This window comes from Eurosta solidaginis, chromosome 3, assembly GCF_040869045.1.
Source record: "Eurosta solidaginis isolate ZX-2024a chromosome 3, ASM4086904v1, whole genome shotgun sequence".
Lineage (NCBI taxonomy): Eukaryota > Metazoa > Arthropoda > Insecta > Diptera > Tephritidae > Eurosta > Eurosta solidaginis.
The window spans coordinates 212,699,842-212,726,845 of record NC_090321.1 but is presented as its reverse complement, the minus strand read 5'-3'; the positions used below and the strand labels follow the sequence as shown (position 1 = coordinate 212,726,845).

The 27,004-nt window shown below is 33.2% G+C and overlaps 1 protein-coding gene across 12 annotated transcripts in view; it reads right to left on the bottom strand.

Moving 5' to 3' along the window:
* Positions 1-1,990: 1,990 nt before the first annotated feature.
* MESK2 (misexpression suppressor of KSR 2) overlaps positions 1,991-27,004 on the bottom strand; it is a 149,595-nt gene continuing 124,581 nt past the window's right edge. For 2 of the 12 annotated variants that reach the window (XM_067774991.1, XM_067774989.1), the window contains exon 8: positions 2,002-7,430. In XM_067774991.1, the coding sequence (XP_067631092.1) occupies positions 6,964-7,430 (467 nt within the window). In that variant the 3' untranslated portion in view covers positions 2,002-6,963. Of the gene's footprint in view, positions 7,431-13,809; positions 14,568-16,929; positions 18,329-18,354; positions 21,591-27,004 lie in introns of those variants that run through there. The other 10 variants (XM_067774995.1, XM_067774994.1, XM_067774993.1 and 7 more) reach the window with 10 other exon arrangements.

The following is a 27,004-nucleotide window of genomic DNA, read 5'->3' as shown; positions in this document are numbered from 1 at the left end:
TCCATTTCTTTTTATTATTTCTTGAGTTTTTATATGTATTTTTTTTCTAATTAATTAAATTTGCTTTTGTCTTAATATGTTTTTTTGGTATTTTTTATGTAGCTGAAACTTTTTTCTTACTTTTTTGTTAAATATTTACTTAGTTACAACAATAAGCAAAAATCGCTTGCAACAACAAAGCTCATAATTTTTAACTTAATTTAAATTTTTACCCTCCAATTTAGTTCGTCTTTCCATCAATCATTTATTTGTTTCTTTATCTACTTATTTACTGTAACAGTTATTATTGATTTTATTTAATCCCTGCATATTGTTTTTCATTCTACATAATTTTTTTCCTTTTTTAGTTAAACTAATAAATTTAATTTTTTCCCATTAAAATACATTTAATTATAAAATATTTTAGGCACAAAGTGAAATTATATATTAAGCAAAATTAATAAGTGTGTGGGGGTGTGAATAACGTTCTAGGTCAATCAGTAGCCGTGTTTTTTTCACATGTATATACATCTCCATTTGCTGGTAAAAAACGCTTATCATCACTTAGATAATATTTAGGAAATCCATCTAGCGGCAATTATTGAACACTTGTGGCAGTGGTTAAATAACTCAATAAAACGGGTTTTCCTTATTGTTGGTCACAGTGCATAACCCATAGCTGAATCGCTTGTGATGAATCGTGGACATACACACTTTTCGGTCATAGAAGTGGAGGAGAATAGTGTAGACATAATGGAGATACACATTTCAGTTTCAATGCATATTGAAATTTTTGCGCAACTATTTCATAAGTGTAGATAAAGTTATGCATTCGGTCGTCCATATAAAGTTTAGGTGCATATGTATATACATGTAAGAAAAAACATAGCTACTAAATCGCAATCACAGCTATTGTAACTGCAATAATTATCTGTGACAATATGAATGAATATTAATCTGTGATTTGTGCTTCTATTTAGTAGCAATTGATCTTCTTTTACTGCTCTGTCACAGAGACGGAAATAAATCACTTCAACCGAGAAGCCAAAGCTACAAATCACGTTGCTCCTCAAAATCTCAAACTGCAAACTATAGGATTTTCCACAATCTTACAGTTTTAGGTGCATAGTATTTAAAGTAATCTGCAAAAAACCAGTTTTTTTCAAAAATTAGCGATTACAAACGTTATTCACCACAAGTTCAGGTTCTAGGGCTAAATTATTATGGCAGATACGCAGCAGATGACTTAACAAATTATTTGGTAATAAATATTTTTTTTAAATTTAGCTCATATTGAAATCAAGCACTTTTAAAGAGCGGCTTCTCCAAAAATCACTGCTTTAAATTTGGTTAGTTGTTTTTGTATTATTTTACGTTATGGCCTTATCTCCAATATACCAAGTACATAGACTGTCTGAAGATTTGAGTGCCAAGTGCTAATATACAATCAATTAGTACGTAGAAGACGATTAATTACATCAATTCCCTAAACTTGCAACCCTGGTAAACCTAGATTGATTTTTGGATATTTGCTAGCAAATATTATCCGTGATTTTACATGTAAATATATGTATTTACGACTTAAAAAAACGTTCATCGGCAGTTACGCATAGCTCAGTAAAACATTTGGCAGCATTTCCCCGCAAATGTCACAAACATTTGATCTGTTGACATTTTTTTTAATTAGGGATAAAGTAGTGCAGTCCGTACAAAGTATAAGTGCAGACTTATATGTACGTAGTAAAAAGCACATCCAGTTTTAAATAATAAAGGGAAAAGGATATTCCTATTTATGCTAAAACTTGTTTTTTTTTTTTTTTAATAAAGAATTTTATTCATTATTCCAGGAATTTGGCGGCCACCGTGGTGTGGTAGCATGCTCCGCCTACCACGCCGTATGCCCTGGGTTCACACCCCGGGCAAAGCAACATCAAAATTTTAGAAATAAGGTTTTTCAATTAGAAGATAATTTTTCTAAGCGGGGTCGCCCCTCGGCAGTGTTTGACAAGCGCTCCGAGTGTATTTCTGCCATGAAAAGCTCTCAGAGAAAACTCATCTGCCTTGCAGATGCCGTTCGGAGTCGGCATAAAACATGTAGGTCTCGTCCGGCCAATTTGTAGGGAAAATCAAAGGAGCACGACACAAATTGGAAGAGAAGCTCGGCCTTAGATCTCTTTGGTGGTTAACGCGCCTTACATTTATTTATTTTTTATTTTATTCCAGGAATTCGCGTCACGAAGTACTTGGGTGTATTTAGGGCAGAAACAAAATATTTTGGGTGGCTCTCCAGTCTACATCTTTCGAAAGATAGTCGTCGGGTATAGAGGCGTGATCGATCAAAATATTTGCCCCTATAATAATTTAAAAAAAATAGTTTTAGGTTTCGTCTCGACTTTGTATTTTGAGGCAATTTCAGAATCACTTCTCGACTACTTTTCGAATCATTTCGAGACTATTTCAGGACAAATTTGGAATAATTTCACGACAACTTCGGGATTATTACAGGCATCACTTTGAGACAACTTTTTCATCATCTCATTATTTCGGAACCGCTTCGGAGCCCGGTTTGAAGGATTCCAGAATAACTTCGAGACTATTTTAGACATAAATTTTTAATAACTATATAATCGTTCGAGACTTTTTCGAAATCATTTTTAAGACTATTACAGGATCATTTCGGGATTTTATATGCATCATTTTAAAGAAACATTCACAATCATTTAGAACCTATTTCGGGCCTATTTTTGGAATCATTTCGAGAATATTTCAAGGTCAATTTAGAAATGGTACGGAATAATTTCCAAACTCTTTCAAACGCAATTTCGACAATTGCATAATCATTCCAGCATTATTTTAGGTATCATTTCGATGAAATTTCACAATAATTTCGAGACTATTCCGAAATAAAGCCAATTCTGAACAGTGAGTACTTTAGTCGCAAAAAAAAAAACAAATAAAAACCATTGGAACTTAATTCATCACTATGCCTCTAACCATAAATAGAAATTTATTTTAATTTCCACGTCGCTTATTTATTCTTTTTCGAATCAGGGATGGGTGATTCAAAAACCTAAAAAAGTGCGTACTTAGCAGACGTTTGTTAGTGAATCCGTTGGGTTTAGAACTTGCGGTGTGCTTTTAAAAAATTCGGTTCTCTAAGTAAACCTAAGCCCGGGTTATTTTCCTTGTATATAAGGTGTTTAAAGGACTTAAGATGAGAACATTTTGCCTTCGTTTCTTTCATTAGTCATAAAATGAGCTTGTAATTCTCAACTAAAAAAAAAAAAAAAAATGTAAGGCGCGATAACCTCCGACGAGATCTAAGGCCGAGCTTCTCTTCCAATTTGCGTCGTGCTCCTCTTGATTTTCCCTACAAATTGGCCGGACGGGACCTACATGTTTTATGCCGACTCCGAACGGCATCTGCAAGGCACATGAGTTTTCACTGAGAGCTTTTCATGGCAGAAATACACTCGGAGCGCTTGGCAAACACTGCCGAGGGGCGACCCAGGTTAGAACAATTTTCTTCTAATTGAAAAACCTTACTTCTAAAATTTTGATGTTGCTTTGCACGGGGTGTGAACCCAGGGCATACGGTGTGGTAGGCGGAGCACGCTACCATCACACGACGGTGGTAATTCTCAACTGGCTAATGAAATATTTTAAACACACAGTTTATGCTTATTACCCCAAATCGGGGATTTTCACAGCAATATCAGGTGGCTAAACATGCACACAATTCCTTACAGCCCAAGTGCTCGCTCCCAGTGATTACAAATAGGGGGTACTGTGGGGTCTTACAGCAAAGTGAGGAAGGTTTTTCCTTGGAGCTATAAGTGTTCTACCTCTTAATAAACACGTTCTAAGGTGTAACAGGAGCCTAGCAATGCCTGATTTTCTGAAAGAACAAATAATATAAAATAATTTACAGTCCAATAAAGTAAAAAATTATAAAATTATACAAAGAAAATACTCGTCCATCGAAGTACCAAAGCTTAGACACAAGTTTAAGTGAATCGCTCTAGTACGAAAATGTTAGACAAATGCTGTTAACAATTGTTTTTTTAATTAATTTTTTAAAAGCCAAGAGATGGATTTGTTTTATTATATTTTGTAAATTTTTTTTTTTTGCGCTTTGGGCAGTTTTGGCTGCAGCAATGTGGCATTTTTAGCTTCAGCAGGTTTGATGTGGTAGCTAATGCGCGCATGTCGTCGATATTACAAATATGTATGTACGTAATTTAACTAATTCTAAACAATTTCATACTTACAACATACATAAATAGTTACATTAGATTTAGTGAGCGTAATGACAAACATTTTCACATTCATACAGCAGCGAACAGAACAATAGCAGTGGCAGTTTTTATTTAATTTTGTCAATTTTTTTTGAGCGATATTTTAATAAAAAAATTCGATGAATTATGTTACTGAAACTAAGGCAGTCTCAAATACGATTTTGAACAAATTCGAATGAAATTTCGAAAATCTCTATTTTTTTATTTTAAGCCCACAAAATTTTTTTGAATATGCAGGTCTCTAGCCCAATCTCATAACATGCAAGTTATAGGTTCCACAAAATACGCATTGATTTTTAACAAATTATTTTCCCAATGGTGTTTTATATTTTCCTCCATACAAATTGTTAACTTATTATTTTGTATGGAAGAAAATTTGAAATACCCTTCCGAAGAAAAATTATTGAAAAAATTGATTGGTATACAAACCGCATACTCTAGAACAGGGATCGTCACAAGCTTCTTATGGAAGCGCGACCACACCTACTTTGAAATCCAAAAAGTACACTCTAAAAACTTCGAAAATTCATAAAATGATATTATTTTATTTAGAAAGAAAATTATATATTTTGTAATCCTGATAAAATAAAAATTTCAATAGATTTTTTATATTTAATTTTTTATAGTTTTTTTTTTGTTTATACATATTTAAAAAAAAAATTTATATTTTTTGACTTTTTATTTTTTTTTTTTTGTTGTTTTTTGTTTGGTTTAGAAACAAAATAATATATTTTGTAATTCATATTAAATAAAAATTCATTCATTCATTTTATTTAATCTTTTATATTTTTTTTTTTTTTTTTATTTTTTGTTTATTGTTTTTTATTTTTTTGTTTTGTTTTTACATTTTTTTATTTAATAGTATTTAGGAAAGAAGGATTAAAGTTAGGATGAAGAATAATAAAAAGACTAATAAAGTAAAAAGAAAACGGGGAAACTGGAAATATGAACCTACTTTAATTGTCCGCAACTAATTTGCCTATATCTATTTTGATGTTTGTGATTGATAATTAAAGAAGCGCTTCTAAATGCTGATTTGTAACTCTATTAACATTTTTAAATATATTAATATATTAGTATTTAAAAAATTTTTTAAAATAACTGCCAATAAAATTTATATTTTGAAATAACGTACAAAGTAAAATAATTCAAAAATAATTTACAAAAATAAAGCATATTTAACTCAAGTAGATAACCCTACATCAATAATAAGAAAAAAATCGCCGCCAGGTGGCGCAAGGACCAAAATATTAAAAAAATGGTATAAGTGTTGCCGCCAAAAAGGCCTCCTACGCATTGTCTAAGTGAGGATTTGAATGAGCCAAAGCGGACACGGATACGAGTTTTTTGAGTTTTTCTCCTAGCGGGAGTTTTTTTTTACAAAGCGATTTCTATTCCCGTATGTAATATGTGTTCCAAATATGAGCCAAATCGAACCACAAATACGATTTTTTTAAATATTTCGGTCCATGCGCCACCTATCGGAATTTTTTCTTATTATTGCATGGTGATCGGGTTCTGAACTATATTCCAAGTTTCAAGCTTGTAGCTTATCGGGAAGTTACTTAAATTTCGATAACAAAATTATGTTATGTGCTACAAAGAGTCAAGCTAAATAAAACCGTTTAAAAAAACACGGCTATTATTTATTATATTCTATTAGATAAATGAGTGATAATCTTAAATTATCTTCTCCGGTTAATAATGGTGAAACAAAGCATGCATGTACTTCAAACTTATCACTAATATATATATTCCATATTCATTTATTTTTGTCAGTGAACGTCTATTCATCATTTTGTTTTGTAAAAATAGATACACCCAATTAGTGCACGTCTATTCTTAATTTTTTTGTTTCTAAAAAATAGCTACAACCATTCAGCGAGCAGAAATGGCGCTGGCACGTACACAAACCCAGTCGGACTTGGTAGCTTTCAAAATTAACGTATCGCATTGTTGTCTTGAATGCATTTAAAAATAGTTCTACATGCGTTCACGTCAAATTTAATTTAATTTAAATTTTAATTATTAAATAAATCAAATAAAGCTTCATTGTTTTTGTACAGGTGAAACAAAAATATACCCAAAAATATTACTTCAAAATTCATTTTACACGAAATTATAGCAGTTTAGTTACTAATGGGTACAGCAGAATACATTCGGTTTTGGCGAGAGGATAGAATGCGTGCGCGCGGAGATGTGTGATGCGCTTGCCTATGCTGTGCGCTTGCCTGAGCGTTTTACAAAAACAATTGCGTGAAAGCGCTTATGAGGTGGCGATAGATCCCTGCTCTAGAAAATTCAGACAACTCCAAAAAAAGTTCGAAATTTTCATTTAAACTTCTCTAATTTTCGAATTTTTTGGAGAACGTTCTTGAGATTCGTTTGCATAGTTTCAATAACAAAGTTCATAGAAGTTTTTGTTTAAAATATCGCAAATAAAAAAAGAATTTAGTAGACGAAATTATATAAAAATTGCCACTACTATTTTTCTGTTCGCTGCTGTAGAAATCTGAAATCTCTAACGTTTTTGTGATATACATAGTAAATCTACTCAAATGAAAATTAGCTTTACAATATTGATATATTTAGCTCTGTGAACTTATATACTTCACCAATTTTTAACATTTCTGCTCTAATTTTACTTTAGTTCGTTCTTACCTCGTGTTATTCTTATCATGTCTCCTTAACAGCTCACACTCTCTGGCAGGGGATTTTCAGTGATGCGCATCTTTTGCGCGCTCGTATACGAAGTACCATTAACACTCACTTCTGGCTGTGCAACAAAGTTTAAATCATCGAACTCCTCATCTACATCGAATGGCGGTAAATGACGCTGACGTTCAATCGATTGATTTCCATTACCATCCGAATCACCACCAGATGCATCACCACCACTGCTCGAAGCGTAAGCGGTGGCATTTGTGTTAGCGTTATTGTTGTTATTAATGGCAGTTTCGCGACAAAGACGCACATTGCTGCGTAACTTTTTTTGTTGGCTTCGCTGAGGTTGTTGTTGTTGCTCTTCGTCAGCAACCTGTTGTTCACGTCGTTGCTTTTCTAATTGCTCTTTAAAACTGGCGAAAAATATGGTTGAGTAAGTTTGATATTTGTTGCCACATGGTGAGCTAGCTGGCGTAGAAAGAGGCGTGGCTGTTTTTTTTTTTTTTGTGTAGTGGTAGTTGATCATAAAAGTGTTGTTGGCAGTGGTATTGATTACAGTTGTATTTGCGATAGTCATTCCACACATAAGATTAGACATCCCAGCAATGTTGCGGTCCAAGTTCAAAATTTGTAGCCAAAAGTGTGGCAGCAGCAGCAAAGTAAAGAAGGGGGGACACAGAGGGAGTGGGAATTTTTGCTTGTGTTATTTAGCGAATTTATTTTTTTTTTCGTGTTATTTTCTTTTATTTTTTTGTTTTTTGTTTATTAAATTCAACGAATTGAGAAATTTGCAAAAAGGAAATGGGTTATGTTTGTTGTACTATACAAGAAATGTTTTTCTAGCGGTGTATATATGTGTGTATGTGTGTTGTAGGTGAGCGTACGATCGATCGAATTCATAAGCATTTAGATATGTAGATATGATGCGTATTGAAGGCCACGCTGCTTTATATTCGTCTGTATGTGAGATCAATATTAATGTGTACGGATTTGTGACAGTGTCACTGAATATGAGCAAAGCGAAAATCTTTCAAGCTTTCATGCAAGCGTTTGCCATTTTATTTAAAGTTAGATATGGATGGGTTCGAATTGGATGTGGTGTGGGGAGTTTACAGCAAATTGTAACATAGATGACAATGCCAGTGACCTTTTTGTATAATATGAGACGCGCTTAAATCGTTTTTTGGTTGCTATTAATGGCACATTCAATCAAATTTGTAGTGGGCATCATTTTTAATACAAAGGCATACACGCAAACACATACACCATACAATAATGGAATTTTTTGTTTATAAAAGATATTTTTATACCTTTCATGAAAATGAAATGGTATATTAATTTCGTCACGAAACCCAAAATTGTAAGTCCTTAAAGGAAAATAGATAGACCCACCATTAAGTATACCGAAATAATCAGGTTGAAGAGCTGAGTTGATTTAGCCATGTTTGTCTGTCCGTCTGTCTTTTTGTATGCAAACTAGTCCCTTGATAAAATTTGGTGAGCGGGTGTATTTGGGTGTCCGATTAGACATTTGTCGGAACCGGCCGAATCGGACCCCTATAGCATATATCCTCCAAACAACCGATTTTTCAGAAAAAGAGGATTTTTGTAATATTTTACTCAATTTAACAGATTGAAGCTTCAAACTTCACCATAATCTTTCTTATATTGCACATATTGTTGCCTGAAAAAATTGATGAGATCGGTCGTATATATAGTATATATCCCCCACAACCGATTGTTCAGATAAGAAACTTTTCGTAATTACTGCCCCATTTTAAGAGCTAGGGGCTTCAAATTTCAACGAATGCTTACGTATATAACATATATTGTTGTCTGAAAAAATCATAAGGATCGACGGTGGTATATATAGTATATATATATAGTATATATATATTTTTTCGCAATTTTAGCCCCATTTTAACAGCTAGAAACTTCATATTTCACCGAATGCTTACGTATATAGCATATATTGTTGTCTGAAAAAATCATAGAGATCGGTTGTATATATAGTATATATCTCATTCAACCGATTGTTCAGATAAGAAACTTTTCGCAATTTCTACCCCATTTTAACAGCTATAAGCTTCAAATTTCACCGATTGCTGACGTATATAGTATATATTGTTCTGTCAAAAAATCATAGAGATCGGTGATATATATAATATATATATTATGGTATATATAGTATATATATATTTTTTTTTGCGATTTTAGCCCCATTTTAACAGCCAGAAGCTTCAAATTTCACCAAATGTTTACGTGTATAGCATATACCGTTGTTTGAAAAAATCATAGAGACCGGTGGTATATATAGTATATATGTATCTCATACAACCGATTGTTGAGATAAGAAACTTTGCGCAATTTCTTCCCCATTTTAACAGCTAGAAGCTTTAAATTTCACCAAATGCTTACGTGTATAGCATATGTTGTTGTCTGAAAAAATCATTGAGATCGGTGGTATATATAGTATATATCTCATACAACCGATTGTTCAGATAAGAAACTTTACGCAATTTCTGCCCCATTTTAATAGCTAGAAGCTTCAAATTTCACCAAATGCTTACGTGTATAGGATATATTGTTGTCTGAAAAAATCATAGGGATCGGTGGTATATATATTATATACCCCATATAAACTGTATTTTTTTGCCCCTTTTTTACGGCTAGAAGCTTTAAAATTCATAAAATTTCATCTAATAGTTACGTTTACGTCATATAATGTTGAAATACGTGATTCGTAGTCATAGTTTTTACACGCAGACCACAAAAAACCTGAAACTTTGCATCCTCACACAAATTACCTACCTGTTTTTTTATTTTATATTTATCTTAAAAATCGTTTAGGTATGTAGATCTGTTCATTATATATTTCTTATCTTATACATCCGATTATTCGGAGATTACGAACGGCATAAGATTATTGTTCAGCCCCATTCATGAAAGGTATGAAGTCTTCGGCACAGCCGAAGACAGTCCCGTCCTTACTTGTTTTGATTGCAATTTTTTCACCCCAAAATTAATACATTTTGTTGTTGTTGTAGCGATAAAGACACTTCCTGATGGTCCTTTGCCGAATATAAAAACTGTACGTTCCGGTAACAAGCACAATTAAGGTACCAGCCCGACCATTTCGAGAACAATTTAATATACTTAACCATATTAAACTTTCTGGAAATTCGCCCCCACCCCTTAATTCCTTCCATGAGAAACTTCGGGTCGTTAGAGCCTAAACCTGAACCCATTAATATATTTATATTTGACTATCCTTTTATTTTTGTTATTTTATTCTTTCGGAAATAGAGAACGTTTTGCTGTTATTTTTTTTTTTTCTTTTTTTTTGTGTTCTGGGGATAAATAAAAAACATTTAGCTTATTTGTTTTTCTTTGTAATGTACTGTTTTTGTCTTGTTGTTCTGCATTACTCTTTATTTCTGTCAAAAAGAAAAAGGTACGTCGTTGTTTTTTTCAATTTACTTCAAATTTAGAATTTTAGTACACAAACACAATTTTGAGATTTCTTTATTATTCGTATCCTTTTCTTTTTGTCACTCCTCGTTATTTTTTTATTTCTGGCGACAAAAAAAAATCAATAACCGGTTCGATATTTTGAACAGTGTACTAAAATTTCAGACCAAAAAATTTTTAATCGATTTCTTGCGGATATTCTTAGTTGTTTTTCTCTTCTAGCAAAAACAAATTAGTGCGTTCTTCCCTTTTTTAAGTGTGCTGAAATTTTAGTATAAAAATAATCGAATAGCCACGAAAATATTCCTGTTTAAATTTTTTTGTTTCTTGCTGTTAGTTTTCACTTCTCTTTATTCCTGGCAAAATAAAATCATCCCAACGAACTAGACGACAGCTGCTTCGATTATACCTTGACAATCTCCACAGAGTTATGTATGTACATATTTCTCCCGGAGATGAGATTCGAACCCGCACATCTGCGATGATCAATTTATTGAAAAGTGGAGTCGACCAAAGCCTCTTGTTGCTATACAAATTTTTTCCAATTGCTTCTGTTTTTGAGCACAAATATATAGATTTTTGTTGTTATTCTTGGTTATTCCGAATAGCCACATCGTAATTTTTTACAGTGTTTTGAAAGAAAATGCCAAAAACAAAGTTCCTGTAAAATGAAAGCAAGCCAAGAAATTGTATCATGGACTTCACGTTTGTCCATATTTTACCAGAACCAGGAGAGAGCCTTGAAATACCTAAGGTCCTGAATTTGCTGCTTTATGCTAAACGAGTTGCAGTCTGATCTCGACATTGAGTTCGTATATTAAGAGATCTCGTGGCTTTAAATAACTGAAGCCGAAAAGTCAACCTTGTGGATCTGAAATTATTTTTATCCACCAATAAACGCTTTCAAATGACGGAAAATCTACCCCAGTGGGTTAGGGGGTCAGAATATACCCGCGGTAGGTATGCCTGTGGTAAGAGGCTACTAAAATACCAGATTCAAGGGGCTGTGTAGCGCAACCCTTCAGGTTGCCAGCGCAATATATAGCTTCTCCAAACCCAATTGTCAACCTCACCTATCCGCGGCGAATCCTGTTTCACTAACAGACGAGGTTCTGGCGACCCCAAGCTCCTCATGGAACTTGAGGGTGGGGAGGGAGGGGATGGCCTGAAGGTTTAATGTGGCCACATACATAAATCGTTCCAGAGATGGTCGGGCTAGTACCCTAATGGTGCTGTGGTACCGGAACGTACCGGATCTGTATCCGGCAAAGGAACATCACATCGATGACACTCCCCAAAGCCTTCGGGGAGCAACCTTATCGCTACAACAACAACAACGGAAAATCTAAAAGTTGTGGTGGATTGAAGTCGCCGAGATCGACTCCGATTAACAGGCGACAGGAGTAATGTTCATAAAAAGTAAAGTCGACTTTCCCGTACTATGTGAGGTCCTCACGGATCAGCTAGTTCAACCCAACTTTGGTTGACAGGACGGTTATATATTCACAATCTAAGGTGTGTCATTGTTGTCGGTGAGTCGCGACCAAGTATATTGTTCTGGGTGATTGCTCTGTGGACATTTCCGCAGGTGCGGATAATGATCTAGCGGTTCGCTTTGAAATCGCGACAATACGAAGGTTATACCTCTTTATGAAGTTTATTTTATTATTGATTTTTCCGCTTACTTTGTTGCAGCTTAATCGGAGTGTGCGTCGGGCAACAAGTCGTGACGATGAGGGTCAGGACCAGCTGAGCGCGCCTTGATTTTATGAAGCTTAGTAGTGGCGACTGTTTGCAATACTACTCTGTCCATTTTCGGTGCCGAATTACTCGTTGTAGGTCAGTGGAACGGTTTTCCGTTTATTAGCCCACACTACGTGCAGCATTGAGCAAATGTTGCGATAATATATACTATGCTGGAATTGATACCATGGTTCCGGAAGATATATGGTCCTATCCCTGTTGCTGACGGCGACTATAAAGGAGGTATAATGATGAGCTGTTTGAGCTTTACGCAGATATGGCGATAGTGCTACGAACAAAAAACCGAAAGACTTCGCTGGCTAGGTCATGTTATGCGAATGGACGAAGACGCTCCGGGCAATAAAGTATTTCAGTCGACACCACATTTTAGAAGCAGAGACAGAGGGAGACCTCCACTAAGTTTGGGGGAGGCAGGTGGTCAATTTGTGTTAGTCATCGCGAAGCATGGATAGCTGGCGTGATTTGTTACGAAACGTCCAAAATTATTCAGGCGGTTAAGCGCCAAATCATGATGCTGATATCCCACCACTTGAAGTGTATTCTTTGGCCGAGTGGCCTACCCGACACTTAAAAAGGAACTGATTCAAATTATGCGGTTTTACAAAAGTACCCGATTCTTTAAAAGTTCTCAGTTCTAGAAAATAATATCCGGTTCTTAAAACATACCTTGTTTCGAAAAAGTACTCGGTGTTAAAAAAGTTACCGGATCCGAAAAAGGATCTGGTTTTTAAAAATTATTCGGTTCCGAAAAATAGGCACTCGATTTTAAAAAGATACTCTGTTCTAAAAAATATTTGCATCGGAAAAGTGCTTTAAAAAAGTGACCGGTTCTAAAAAATAATTCAGATCCGAAAAAGTACCCGGTTCCGAAAAATTATTCGAATTTTATAAGTTTAGAAAAAGTACCTGGGTTAAAGAAATATCCGGTGTGGAAAAAGTACCCCGTTTTAAAAAAGTAAGTGATTCTAAAAACTTATGAGGTTTTGAAAAGGTCGCCAGATTAAAAATCTACTCGGTACTTAAAAGGAATCCAGATCCGAAAAAGTTGCCGGATCCGAAACAGTACCCGAACATGAGTTTCCCGCTTTAGAAAACGTACCCGAATACGAGAAAGTATTTTGCTCCTAAAATTAGCCGGTTTAAAATAAGTACCAGGTTTTAAAAAAATAGCTGATTCTAAAAATTAAGCGGTTTTGGTAAAGTTCCCAGTTTTAAAAGGTACCCCGATCCGAAGAAGTGCATAGTTCTAAAAATGTACCTGGTTTCCTGGTAGAAAAGTATGCGTACTCGAACAAGACTCCGTTTCAAAAAGAGTACCCGGATTCAAAAAGTATTAGCCAAGTCATGAAAGAGAATAACAATAACGGTTATCCGCAATTAGTCTTTGCATGCAGAAATTGGCGCTTACAAGATTTTTCGCGATTGCCCTTCATTTACTGAGCTTATATTAAGTAAGTACGATGATATTAAAGTTAGTATTAGGTTGAGCATAAGGTTGATGATCGATTATTGGTTTCTGTATACTAAAAAACAGCTAAGTTTTCGTGGGACACCATTTTTCTGAAATCCATATTTGATCAATTAGAATTGATAAAAGCGTTTTCACTGATCATCCTTTTAAAAAAAATAAAAAATGGGTTATCCACTTCTGGGTGAATTAACAATATATTTGAACAATTTGAAAAAAAAAAATCTATAAAACATATATACAAAATATATTATATAGCATATTTAGGTATGTGAGAAAACAAAAAAAAAAAAAATTACGAAACATTAAAAGAAATCGTACATATTGATCTTTGTAATGGCGAAAATAATTTTGTAGAGAATAAATATTTAACACAGCAATTATAAATACATAAATACAAACATATAATACTAAACAGAAACATTATAATGATTAAAAAAAGACAATAATCATCATATGCCAAAAAAGAAAGTACATCAAGTTTTATGTATAAAGAAAATGTAACAAATCAAAGAAATTTGATATTAAGGAAACGAACTCAAAATATAGCAAAGGCAAATCTTTTGGGAGTTTATTACAAGTCCTTTGCAACCATCATTCCATAAGCTACACATCATTGATTAGCGTGTAAAGTAACTTACATATATATAATACATTAAAGATTTTTGCTAAATATTTTGTTTTACATTTAACTAATTTATATAAAACATTATTTAGAATCAGGTGACGAAAATGGTGGGTGATGGTGTTGGTGCTGGTTGTCGTTGTAGACGTTGTATATGGTAGAGATGATAGATTGATGATAGATTTTTGTAAATATCGTAGCTTTTTTTTTAATTATTGCACACTTAACTCAATTTGATTCGAGCTGCTCTGACTGGCTGTGGAGAATTTGCGTGCCAACTTTTGTAGTGTACCAACAGCTAAGATAATTTCATGACGTTTTTGGTTTGCGTTTTTAATTTCATATTTTCCATAAAGCAAAAGAGGAAACAAGAAAATAAATATAAATAAAAATGTATACAGTAAAATTAAATGCAAATAATAATGAAGCAAAAGCAGCGCAAATAACTAAATTTTGATTTATGGTGCAATTGTGCAATAAATATATGGTGCATAATTACAGTTGACGAAGGTAGATAAAGATAATTTTTTTTTAAATTATATATACAGTTAACAAACAGTAAAAAGTTGAGCTCACTTATGAGATAGTCCAGCATGTTTTAAGACCAATTTTTAATAAGTAAAATTATGAATATCCGAACAAAGAGGCTTAAGGAACGTCTCTTCAAAACATCAAAGGATGTAAGGCGCCGTCACCTTCAAATATTCTAGTCGATATTATTGAAATAAAACGAAATGTTTGACCTTTAATTATTTATTACCGATCAGTTTAATTCATATAATTTTTTATTCATAAGAAGCTTGTTTGATCTTGTTTATGCGGGGTGCGAATAAAACAAAGTTTTTTTCAACTTTTTCTAGCATCTTCTGGGGCGCGGGTTTGACATTTAATTAGAGTATATGCAGATCGAATTTTGAAATGCTCGAACCTCTTCGTTGTCTGTGGCTCACTCCTCGTAATAAAAAAGATCTACTGACAACCTTAAACACGCAATGATTTGGATGGGTGGCTTGGAATCACGTCCTTTCCAACCTCCCAAACATCGCAACCCTACTTATTGTGTGTTAAATCAACATCAGCTGCTCGAAATCACGTTCATTCCGACGGCATAATAATAAATTCCTGTTGCTGGTGTGGGTGACTTGGAATCACGTCCTTTCCAACCTCGCAGATAACACAGCCCTAACTACTGATACTCCCACTACACATCACATACAGTTGCTCGAAATAATGTCCATTCTAACATCACTAATAATCAATTCCCGTGGCTCGGCTTTACAGTCCATCCCGACAACTGATTTAATAATATACATATGTACATATTTTATAATACAAATTTTGTTCACCTTTATGCTGTACTGTAAATCCGTAATTATATTTAGGCCCGGTTTTTCATGAGTTGGTTAAGCTAAGCTTAAACTAAGTTTGCTTAAACTCTAGTAAAATTTAAACTCCAGTTAAACTACTGCGCAGTTTTTCAGTCACGATTTAAAGCCGCCTTTGGGCAGGCTTTTTTGTGCAGCAACATTAGTTTCTTATTATCTATATAATTTGTAGATACGGCAACAGCGGATTTTGTTTATCCAACAAACATGGAAAAAAAATTCTCCAGCGAAATATATATAGTTCCGGAGGTGATATCCAACATCATTATTTAATTATTCTTAAACCAGATAGTTCTCAAGTTGATATCCAACTTCATTCTCCAATCACTATCCAACCTTTGAGAAATTTTGTAAAATGTATAGTTCTCGAAGCTCCAACGTCGAAACCTTCCTTAATTCTTAAATTATTTTCCGGCTTTGGAGAGGTTTTGAGAAATGTACAGTTCTCAAATGAAACACATTTCTCCAGTTGATATCCTACATTGGATATCGAGTTGAGGTGGAGTTGAAAACAAAATCTCCAAAGAGGTACCACCAAACCCAGCAGCTGTTTATTTTGAGAAATAAACACCTGATTGATAGCAGTAATGAAGCGTAATTAATCAAATATAAATTATATATATTTTATTTTATTTTCGTGAAAATACTGTGGTATGCAATCTTACATTCGAGTCCAGTTAGAGAACCACATGTTGGGAATTAAATTTTTTCAACTTAAGTAATAGCATTTTTTGCTGAGTACGCTATGATTCTCAAGTTGAGCCACTGTTTCGAAACAACTCTTGAGATTTTAGAAGTATATCTAGTTATCAACATGAGCTCTAATGATACTCAAGTCCAAATGCTTCTTGGGTATATTCGACGCCATTTCGAACAAACGCAAATAACTGATAGGTTAACTAGAGTTTAACCCTGCCAGATCGGCCGCTTAAGCTCAGCTTAAACTTCAGTAAAAAGTAGACTGAAAAACTGCAGAATAAGTTTAAGCGTAGTTTAACAGACAAACTGAGTTGAACTTGTACTGAAAAACCGGGCCTTAGTCTGACTAATTGTTAAATTTGTAGACTAATAACAAAATATCAAAGCAAGCAGCTGGGCATTTAAATGGCTGTGGGGATAGAGGCATCTGCGTTGACACCAGTATGAATGCTGGGGTACTCGAGTTCAAAGCTCTGCACCCGCAAAGCTAGCTGATGAAGTGAAATGCAGAAGCATATCCTATTAACCATTGCCGTGTGCAAATTTTATACTTTTTCCTTTACAACAATAACAAAGCTTTTCTATTGTCTTCCTCGCAAATAGTTGAATCTATTTATTTTTAATGAATAACTAACAATTCTTTTTGCAATACATAAATACATGGAACAATTTTATTATGATTACGTGATTACAATTTACATTGTTATACATGTATTGATATTAAGTAATAAGAAAATTTTATACCAGTATGCCTTTTTGTTAATGTAATATTAATTATATTAAATATTACTGTGTGAAGAGGACATTTTTTTACAAATTTTATAGTGCCGTGCGGTATGTATTGAGTTAAAGGCAATAAGTACTATTCCACGAAGAAAATCAGTTATAAACGAGCCAATGAAAGTACACGCGCTTTTTTGTTCTTCCTCTCGATATTTTTAAATTTTCCTATTTAAGCTTGGTAATATAATGGCTTTTTTTAAAAAAAATATACCACGAAGGTGTAAAGATCTATCAAACAATAACAACCCACAATGGCTGGCTTATGCAGAATGTAGTGTGCTATGCCTCAAGAAATAAAATTACACCTGGGTGTTTGAGTAACATTTTTGTGGGTTTCGATTTTAGCTTCAACCTACATATCCTTTTATTGAGACCATTTTTAAAATGTAAGTTGTAGTTGCTACTTTGGACTAAGCAGGCAATTGAAAATCAAACGCTCTAAAAGCCATTTATAGAGTCCATCTTACTATATGGCATGGACCATTACAACATCAGATGAAGCGGCTCTGGGAGTGTTCGAGAGAAAAGTTCTTCGAAAGATTTATGGATCTCTACGCGTTGGCGATAGCGAGTACCGAAGAAGATTTAATGATGACCTGTACGAGCTTTATGCAGACATCAACAAAGTCCAGCAAATTAAAACGCAGCGGCTACGCTGGCTAGGCCATGTTATGCGAATAAAAGATGACGCTAAAAAAGTACCAATTTTTATCGGAACCCGCCCATGGAAGCAGAGGAAGAGAACGGCCCCCACTTCGCTGGAAGGACCAGGTGGAAAACGATTTAAACTCCCTTGGTGTGACCAATTGGCGCAAGTTGGCAGAGCGAAGAAGCGACTGGCGCGCCTTGTTGGACGGCCATAACCGTTTAACCGTCCTGTTCATGAATAATTTTTCTTCTTAGTTCACATGGCTGGGTACACGGTACCACAAGGCAGTTCATACGTGGGAACTACTAGTGGTACCTGGGTATCCCAGCCATGAGAACTAGTAATAAAAAAACTATTTTTAGTAATAAAAAACTAATTTATTAAAAAACCATCTTTATGAAAGTATATTTGAAAAAAGTTTCTCTCCTTTTTGTAGAAAACTTATTCCCATAAGATGCCACAAAATTTTAACTTGTTTCTATTTGTAGATTACGTAAAAATGTGAGAACTACGAGTGGTACCTGGATATCCCAGCCATGAGAACTAGTAATAAAAAAATAATTTATTAAAAAACCATCTTTATGAAAGTATATTTGAAAAAAGTTTCTCTCCTTTTTGTAGAAAACTTATTCCCATACGATGACACAAAATTTTAACTCGTTTCTATTTGTAGGCTATTTAAAAATGGCTTTTGAATATGCAAAAGGTACCCGGGTACCCATCTATGCACAGGACGGTTAAACGGTTAAGCGACAGTTAATTTTATGAAAATTACAAACAGTACCAAATTTTCAATAATTGATCGCATTAAAATTTAATTGCTTGTCTCATGACTTAAAAACGTGGAATCATCAATTTCAGTACTGATTATCGGAATTACATATTTTAATCGGTCATCAATTGGTTTAAAATTTGATTGCAACAAAGAAATATTAAAATCAACATTTATTTTACTATTTCCACCAGGCTACAATCAATCTTCAACTACCGATCACAATAATATATGGTTTGATTTAATTTCATTGCAGAAAGGAGTATCTACCATCATTCTTTACTTACTGATTGCATTAAAATTTAATTGATTTAAAATTTCTTGCAAAAACCACATTGCAAAATCATTCTTCAGCCACCGATTGCATTCACAGTTAATTGATATTATTATGATTGAAAACTCACAGCCTATAATAAATCTTCAGCCATCCCTTTTGTCAAATCTGAGTTTTTTCCTACTGCAGAAACAAACATTCAATCAGTTTTCGCTAACTGATCGCATTTAAATTTGATTGCCTTTATTGTGACTACAAAAAATACAATATAAAATAAACGTACATTTGTCGATTGCAATCAAATGTGCTTGTATATTTAAAGATCGAAAAATTATCGTCTACAATTGGTTTGTAACTGTCAATAACATAATTACTTTTATACTTTAAACAAAGATCTGCAATCATTCTAGAATAACCCTTTGATTTTTGTTGCTAACACAATCTACAATTGCAATGCAATAAAAATCGGTTTATTATATATGCAGGTATGACAATCTCGTTTGATTTCCATTTTACTGACTGTAGTAATTACAATCTAGAAGCAAAATTTGCAACTACATAATTACTTAAATGAAATTTTCGACTCAAATAGCAGTAGTTCGGGAACTGGAGAAAGTAGTTTCCTTCAAGTATCAAAAGGACACCAGCGGAAAGCAAAGTACTGGAAGCAGTTTACTACTCGCCAAAGGACTGCTAAAGAAAGTTTAATAAATTGACCCCACGAGCCAGTAACCGCCATCATGGGCACTGTATTTATTGTCCAGATTAGATTCGGTCAAATTATAGCCGATAATTCAGTTGCGAAATTTAGTACAATTATTTTTGTAATATACCTTAAAGCTTTAGGAAGGATGACACTGATTCTGAATTTAATGACCATAATTCTACCAAATAGGAATAAGAATTACAGGCTTCAAGTTTGTAATGCCAGAGATTATAATTAAAACAGGCAAAATGCAGTCGAGTAATCGATAGTTTGATTTAATTGTTTGCAATACTGCCCGTCGCAGTTGGCAATCACTTCACCATTATTTTTTATTCTGTTCGTTTTACATTTTTCATTTCGAAGTATTACATATATGTGACCCGGTCCATGAAAAGGTGGCTCATGACACACAAAAAATTACTACTACTAAGAAACTGAAGAAATGCGTTGTTTATCTTTAACAGCTGTTTCTCGCAATTTCTTTTTTGAGTCATAAGCCACCTTTTCTATACACGATTACTTGAGAAAAAAGTAAAAATTAAAATGAATTATGTAGCGATCGAGAACGTGCCCAGTTCCCAAACGTCATTATTCTGATTCACCATTGCAGAACTATTGTGATTTAAAGCATTTATTTCAGTAATGCATCGTATAACACAATACGGGCACAGAATTTTGATTAACCGTCCTGTGCATAGATGGGTACCCGGGTACCTTTTGCATATTCAAAAGCCATTTTTAAATAATCTACAAACAGAAAAGAGTTAAAATTTTGTGGCATCGTATGGAAATAAGTTTTCTACAAAAAGGAGAGACAATTTTTTCAAATATAGTTTCATAAAGTTTTTTATTACTAGTTCTCATGGCTGGGATACCCAGGTACCACTAGTAGTTCTCACGTATGAACTGCCCTGTGGTACCCGTGTACCCAGCCATGCGAACTAAGAAGAATAATTATTCATGAACAGGACGGTTAACCAAGAAATTGATTTACCGAATAATGACTTTTTCAACTCTTTCTATTAATCGAATAACGACATAACGTGATTGCAACAAATTTTCCGAAAATGATTGTAGATAAAAACTTTCACCATCAAAATTAAATCTATTAAAACGCGTTTGCAAAAAAGAAGCAAGCAATTTTTGAGACAAGCAAAATATTTATTGTATTGTTTATGTTTTGTGATTGCTATCAATTTTCATTGCAATTTTTACAGCTCTAGCTGATGCACACTAATATAATATTTAAATATCCATTTCCTTCTCCTATATACGAATTTAAAAATCTGTAATGGCTGTTGCATTATGTTCCGAAACATCATTTCTTTCATTGGCGTTTGGTTTTGTTTGCATTTCTCAACGGGCTTAAAAAGTAATCTAAGGACATATGTAGCTCAAGTTAATATCCCAAAGCGCGGCTTTTCACAGCAAAATGAGGCTCAATCTGCAGCCTCAGGTCCAATTAATTAAGCAAACGTGTGTTATTTGGTCTCGTTAATAATGACGTCCGGAGTAATGTAAAACTTCTTTTTTTCTCCTTTGTGGGAGCTCCAATGCGTGTTTTTATGAGCGCGCATACTTTCATAAAAATGGAGGATGAGGTATTAAGGGCCCATTACTGATACTTAGCATAGACTTGACTTGACTTGGGAACTGTCACTTACAGTTCTGCTAAATTAACATTGCATGTTACTGATTACTCAACTAAGCAACACTTAACTTAGAAGTCTGTTGAATTTTGATTTTTTACGTAAGTTCTAAGTGACGTTTACATTTTGAGATGCCATTTGTTTGTTTCCATTTCATTTTGACATTTTGTCATACAAATTGACATTTATTGATTATGCTGTCAGATTGTATGCGCTAAATGGAGTATAATCGTGGCTAAGTTGCCAAGTTTACGCCAAGTCAAGTCAAGGCTATGCTAAGTATCAGTAATGGGCCTTTTACACACATAATACATTAACTATATAACGACAAACAGTGATACTAGATTTTAGATTTTTTGCTGTAATGACAGTAAATTTTTTTGCAGTTTATTGCGATTTTTCTGCTTTAAAACGATGCAATAGCGTTAACAAAAATAAAAAGCGGATTTGGGAATAAAATACAAATTATTAGGATAAAATCAAATTCAGATTTTGAAATTTTTGCAACAAAAAGTAAAATTCAATTAAAAATGCATACATACCACAAAATAATATTGCGTTGTTTAAATTATTATAGAATGTTTTTTTTTTTGTGTGCACATTTTGTTGCGTTAGGGGCGCGTTTTGCGAGTTTTATAAAAACACAGTACCAGGTTTCCCAAGAATTAATAAAATAATAATTACAGTAATGGCATTAAGTTAATATTAAAAACATATATATTTTTTTTTGCAATTTCACATCAAGCACACACACAAAGGGTTTTTATGTAATAATGCAAGTAGTTGAGGATGTTGTGATGTGGTTCGTGGTGTTATGAGTTTCGATTTTGTAAGCGCGATTTTTTTTAAAGATTTTTTGTGTGATTGTTTTAATCAGATTGGATTTGTTTGTGTATTATAAACATTTGAGAAGGAGATATATAAAAGAGAGAGAAAAGAAAAGAAAATATTTGTATGTCCAAATTAAATTTCAATTACTTCACAGCGTTGGTTTTTGTATTTAAAAATGAGCTTAATGTGTAGGGAGGAGTTTGTTTCAACTTTGTTCTTACTTTAGTAATGTTTGTACAATATTTGTGTAGTATGAGTAATGATGCGATATTGAGGTGGATGAATAGGTGGACGGATGGATTGTGACTAGGCAATGTGGATTATTGTTTATTTCTTAGAGATGCATTCGTTATTTTCATAATATTTTTGTACCAATATATTCTATAAGGAAATGTAAGGTTTTTCAAAATCCGCCCCTAGTTAAAATATGCCTTAGTGAACGATGAAAGCTAAGTATGTATAAACCGAAGGATTTGCTATTTCAACACTAGACCTAAATCTCCAAAAAGTAATAGAAGAAAATTAGGACCTTCCCAAGTACTGAAAACGGCTTTGAAAACGGAGTGTGACTTTACATAATTGCAATAAAAAATCGATTTCGGCTGTACTTCCAAGAATCGAATACAAAAAAAAAAGTTCGAGACATGTAAGATTAGAATTAAAGGGCGGTTTTTCGTGGTATAATATGCCTAGCAAACTCGGACTATGCATACACTTCTTCTAATTGACAAATTTCGATATTTTTCACGATGCTGTTTACCTCGATAAAGCGGTGCAGCTAAAATTGGCAAGATATGCAACGAACAGCTGAGCAAACTCACTTAAGTGCCAAATTAAGATTGCATTTTTCTGCCTGTCTCTCCCTTTCCCTCTCTGTCTCTGCCCCCATGTGTGCGATGGATTTTTGCCGAACCAAAGCATCGACTGTCGATGACTATCGCTGGGAAAGCAACCACTGTTGGAAAGCTGTTATATGTTATCACCAACTATCACAGCTGTTGCCGTCCCGACTGTCGACTGAATGTCTCAGTTATTCGACTACTCGGGAAAACGTTTTTCTAACCGTAACTGACGACCTATCAACTTCTTCATACAACTAAGCCCCAATGCTTTGATGAAAAGCAGGTTTGGTAACATCTTCTTATAAATTAATGCATACGGATAGCACCAAAGTTGACAAAACCCAAAAAAAAAGTGAAATTTTGTTCATTGTGAAAGTTGTTTTGTGATTTACTTGTTGTGCATCGTTATAAGGGCCTAATCTCGTCTTATGTGATCTGGAGATAAACTGAAAATCGGTTGATGGCCAACAAAGTTATAGGATCGTAAGAGTCCAAAGGGACGAAAATCTGTTTTTCTACCCGTAACTTATGATTTTATTTTTTTTTTGTATGCAGTAAGTCTAAGACTTTCAAGATCTACTTGAAAACTGGCATAACTTCCCAAGTCCTTTCACTTTTGTCTTTTTTGTAATACTGTGTTATCGCACTCTTTGCATTTTTAAAAATTTTCGATGCCAATACAAAATTTCTAAAACCATCTTAATATTTGCTCCAGTTACCGTGTTAACAGACGGACGGACACGGCTTTATCAAAATATTTTTTGTTGCTAATAATATTAATAATAGGAAATTCATATCTGTAACGATTTCTTTATGCGATTACAAACAATCGTTACCTATCAAAGCTTTAATGCCCATGTATACAAGTACACGCGAGGTATACAAATTTACAAACTTATCTCTATAAAATTGTGAAAGCTCACTCAATAGTTTCCAAAACAACCCCTATTTGTCTCCGCAAAGCTCTAAGCTGATGCCAGAAAAATATGTTATTATGTATGTAACACATGAATACGCTGGGGAGGAATTGCACTATGTTACGGCAAATTTTAAGTTCAAGTCCCGTGATAAGTAACTCCCAACTACTGTAGAATAAACTTTTCTAAACGGGCAGACCTCAACAGTGGTAAGGCAAATAAATTGTGTGTTTTTCTTCCATAAAAATCTCCATAGAAATAAATAATTTTGCAACTGCTAATCGGAAGTCGCTTCGTAAAAAGTAGCATCTGCAATTTATAAAAGAAACACTGCCTTAATATCTCCCATAGTTTCTCATGTGAAACAATTACTACTCTATGATACACCTTGTCATACTGTAACTAATCTGTATTCCTATTTATGTAGTAAAAATTGTTTTGGTAAATTTTTTTCGAACAACATTTTTATTCACGAGTAAGTCCAATAAGTTGGGTCACATTTCATTAAATTTTTTTTTCAAATACTATAATCAATACTTATTAAATTTAACAAATTTTACAATTTTATATATATCGTATAAAGTTTCCAAATTTTATATTAAATTATTTAGCCAATTTTTTTATTTGTATTACTGTATGTACGTATGTATGTAATGTAATAAGTGCGAAAAATGCTTTGTTGCTACATGCCTGCAATTATTTATAATGTATTTTTATTTTGTTTTGTTTATTTATGTGAATGATGAAATGTATGTACTATGTTGATACCTAATCGTACATACATATTGGTTTTTCGAAATTTTTTTTCTAATTTTATTTTATTGTAATACCGGAGTAGTAAATCATGGTCTTTAGATTTATATTTTCTTCCTGATATCGAAGTGATTTGTTGTATTGACTTCTAACTTAATACTTCTTGAAAACTGTGCATATATACACTTTATTACATGTCAGTGGAAAATATTTCAAAAATTATCAATCTTGAAAAATTAAATATTTTCATTGGTTCGATTTGTCGTTAGCTACTTAAGAATAATTTTGCTAGAATATGAAAATGAGTTTAAAAGATAATAAATTTTGTTTGGAAAATTTTTCTATGTATGTATATCTTTTGTGCTTTCACTATAATTAATTTAATTTTATATACAGCTGCGAGCACGAAAGTAGTATTGGCAATTTTCAGCAAATCTCATCAACTATATTCTGATTCTTTTATTTTCGATATTTTCAGAAACATATTCCATTAATTATGTAATTAAAACTATGCAAAAAAAATGCTAAAAATATTTTCGAAAACTCGAATTCACAATTCGAAAATACTTGGAATTTAAATAATTTTTTGAGTATGCAGTTCTATCGCCCAATCACTTTTAGTAGTACCAGTTATATGTCTCCCAAAATTCTTATTGATTTTTAACAATTTTTTTTTTCAAATTGTGTTTAAGGTTTATTTAGATGGCTTTTTACATTATTTATGAAATCTATTTTTAAAATTTTCCGAAAACCTTTTCGAGATTGGTTTACTCAGTTTTAACTATGTATATAATTTATAAAATCTGTTTATTAAAATATTGAAATTTTCATGCACACTTTTCAAATTTTCAAAATGTTTCTAAAACTTTCCAAATTTCCATGCAAATTTCTCGAATTTTCGAAATCGTTTTTGAGATTGGTTTGCACAGTTTTAATAACAGAATTTAAGAAATCTGCTTTAAAACTATCGAAATTTTCATGGGATCTTCTCGAATTTTCGAAGTTTTTGGGAAATTTTTTTTTAGATGTATGAGTTTAAGCGGGTATTGCCCTTATTGCTTTAAATGTATGAAAACATTTAATTGAAGCAATTTTTAATTTATTTAATAATTTGGGAAAAATTTAAACAACATGACATCAGGACGGACTAGGCGACAGCAGTTGCGATTATTCCTTGTAAATCTTTTCAAAGCCTTTTCTCCCGGGAGTTGGATTTAAACCCGCACTCCTACGATGGTTGAACTGTTACAAACGCATTCAGCCACTTCATGCCTTAGTTGTTGTAAAGTTTTTTCCAATTGCCTTCTTTTGCATATATTATTCTTCTACACACCTCATACTTCGTATGTAATTATGTGTTGAAGTTATGCATGTTGTAAGGCGGTTTCAGAGAAACTTGGTATTGTTGCTGCTTTTGTTCTATTTATAGAACTACAACGAATTAACCAAATGTTGTCTATTTGTATGAGTTAATCGAGGATTGCCCGTATCGCTCTAATGTATGAAAACATTTATTTCAAGCGATTTCTAATTTTATAATTTATTTAATAATTTGGGAAAAATTTAAACAACGTGCCATCAGGACGGATAAGGCGACAGCTTTTTCGATTATACCTTGTAAATCTCTTCAAAGCCTTTTCTCCCGGCAGTGGGATTTGAACCCGCACTCCTACGATGGTTGAAGTGTTACAAACGCATTCAACCACGTCATGCCTCAGTTGTTGTAAAGTTTTTCCCAATTGCCTTCTTTGCATATTTTCTTTTATGCACTGGACATACTTCGTAAAGTTATGCGTTGGTAAGCGGTTTCAAAGAAACTTGGTGTTGTTGCTTTTGTTCTATTTTTTAGATTTATTTGAACAGTTCCATGACATAGTTCGCGGTATTCGCTTCTAAAACTATCTAAATGTTAATGCAAATTTCCCGAACTATCGAAATTTTTCGAAAACATTTTTGAGCTTGGTTTGCACATTTTTAACTATATAATTTTTGAAATCTGTTTTAAAAACTATCGAAATTTTTGTAAAACTTTCTAAATTTCCATGCAAACATCTCTAAATTTTCCAAAACGTTTTTGAGATTTAATTATTGCATAATTACATAATTCAAGTACTTCATCGAATTGCTTATGCAAATTCCTCGAATTTTCGAAATTTTTCGAAAATGTTTTTGAGAATGGTTTGCACAGTTTTAACTAGGTAATTTATAAAATCTGTTTATAAAACTATTGAAATTTTCATGCACACTTTACGAGTTTTCTACAATTTTCGAAATTTGCAAATATCTCAAAAATTTCCAAACCTTTTGAAAACGTTTCTGAGATTTATTTCAACAGTTGAAATAATATAATTCAGGAAATTCGTTTCTAAAACTATCGAATTGTTCATGCAAATTTCTCGAACTTTCGAAATTTTTCGAAAAGTTTTTGAGAATGCTTTGCATAGTTTTAACTACATAATCTATGAAATCTGTTTT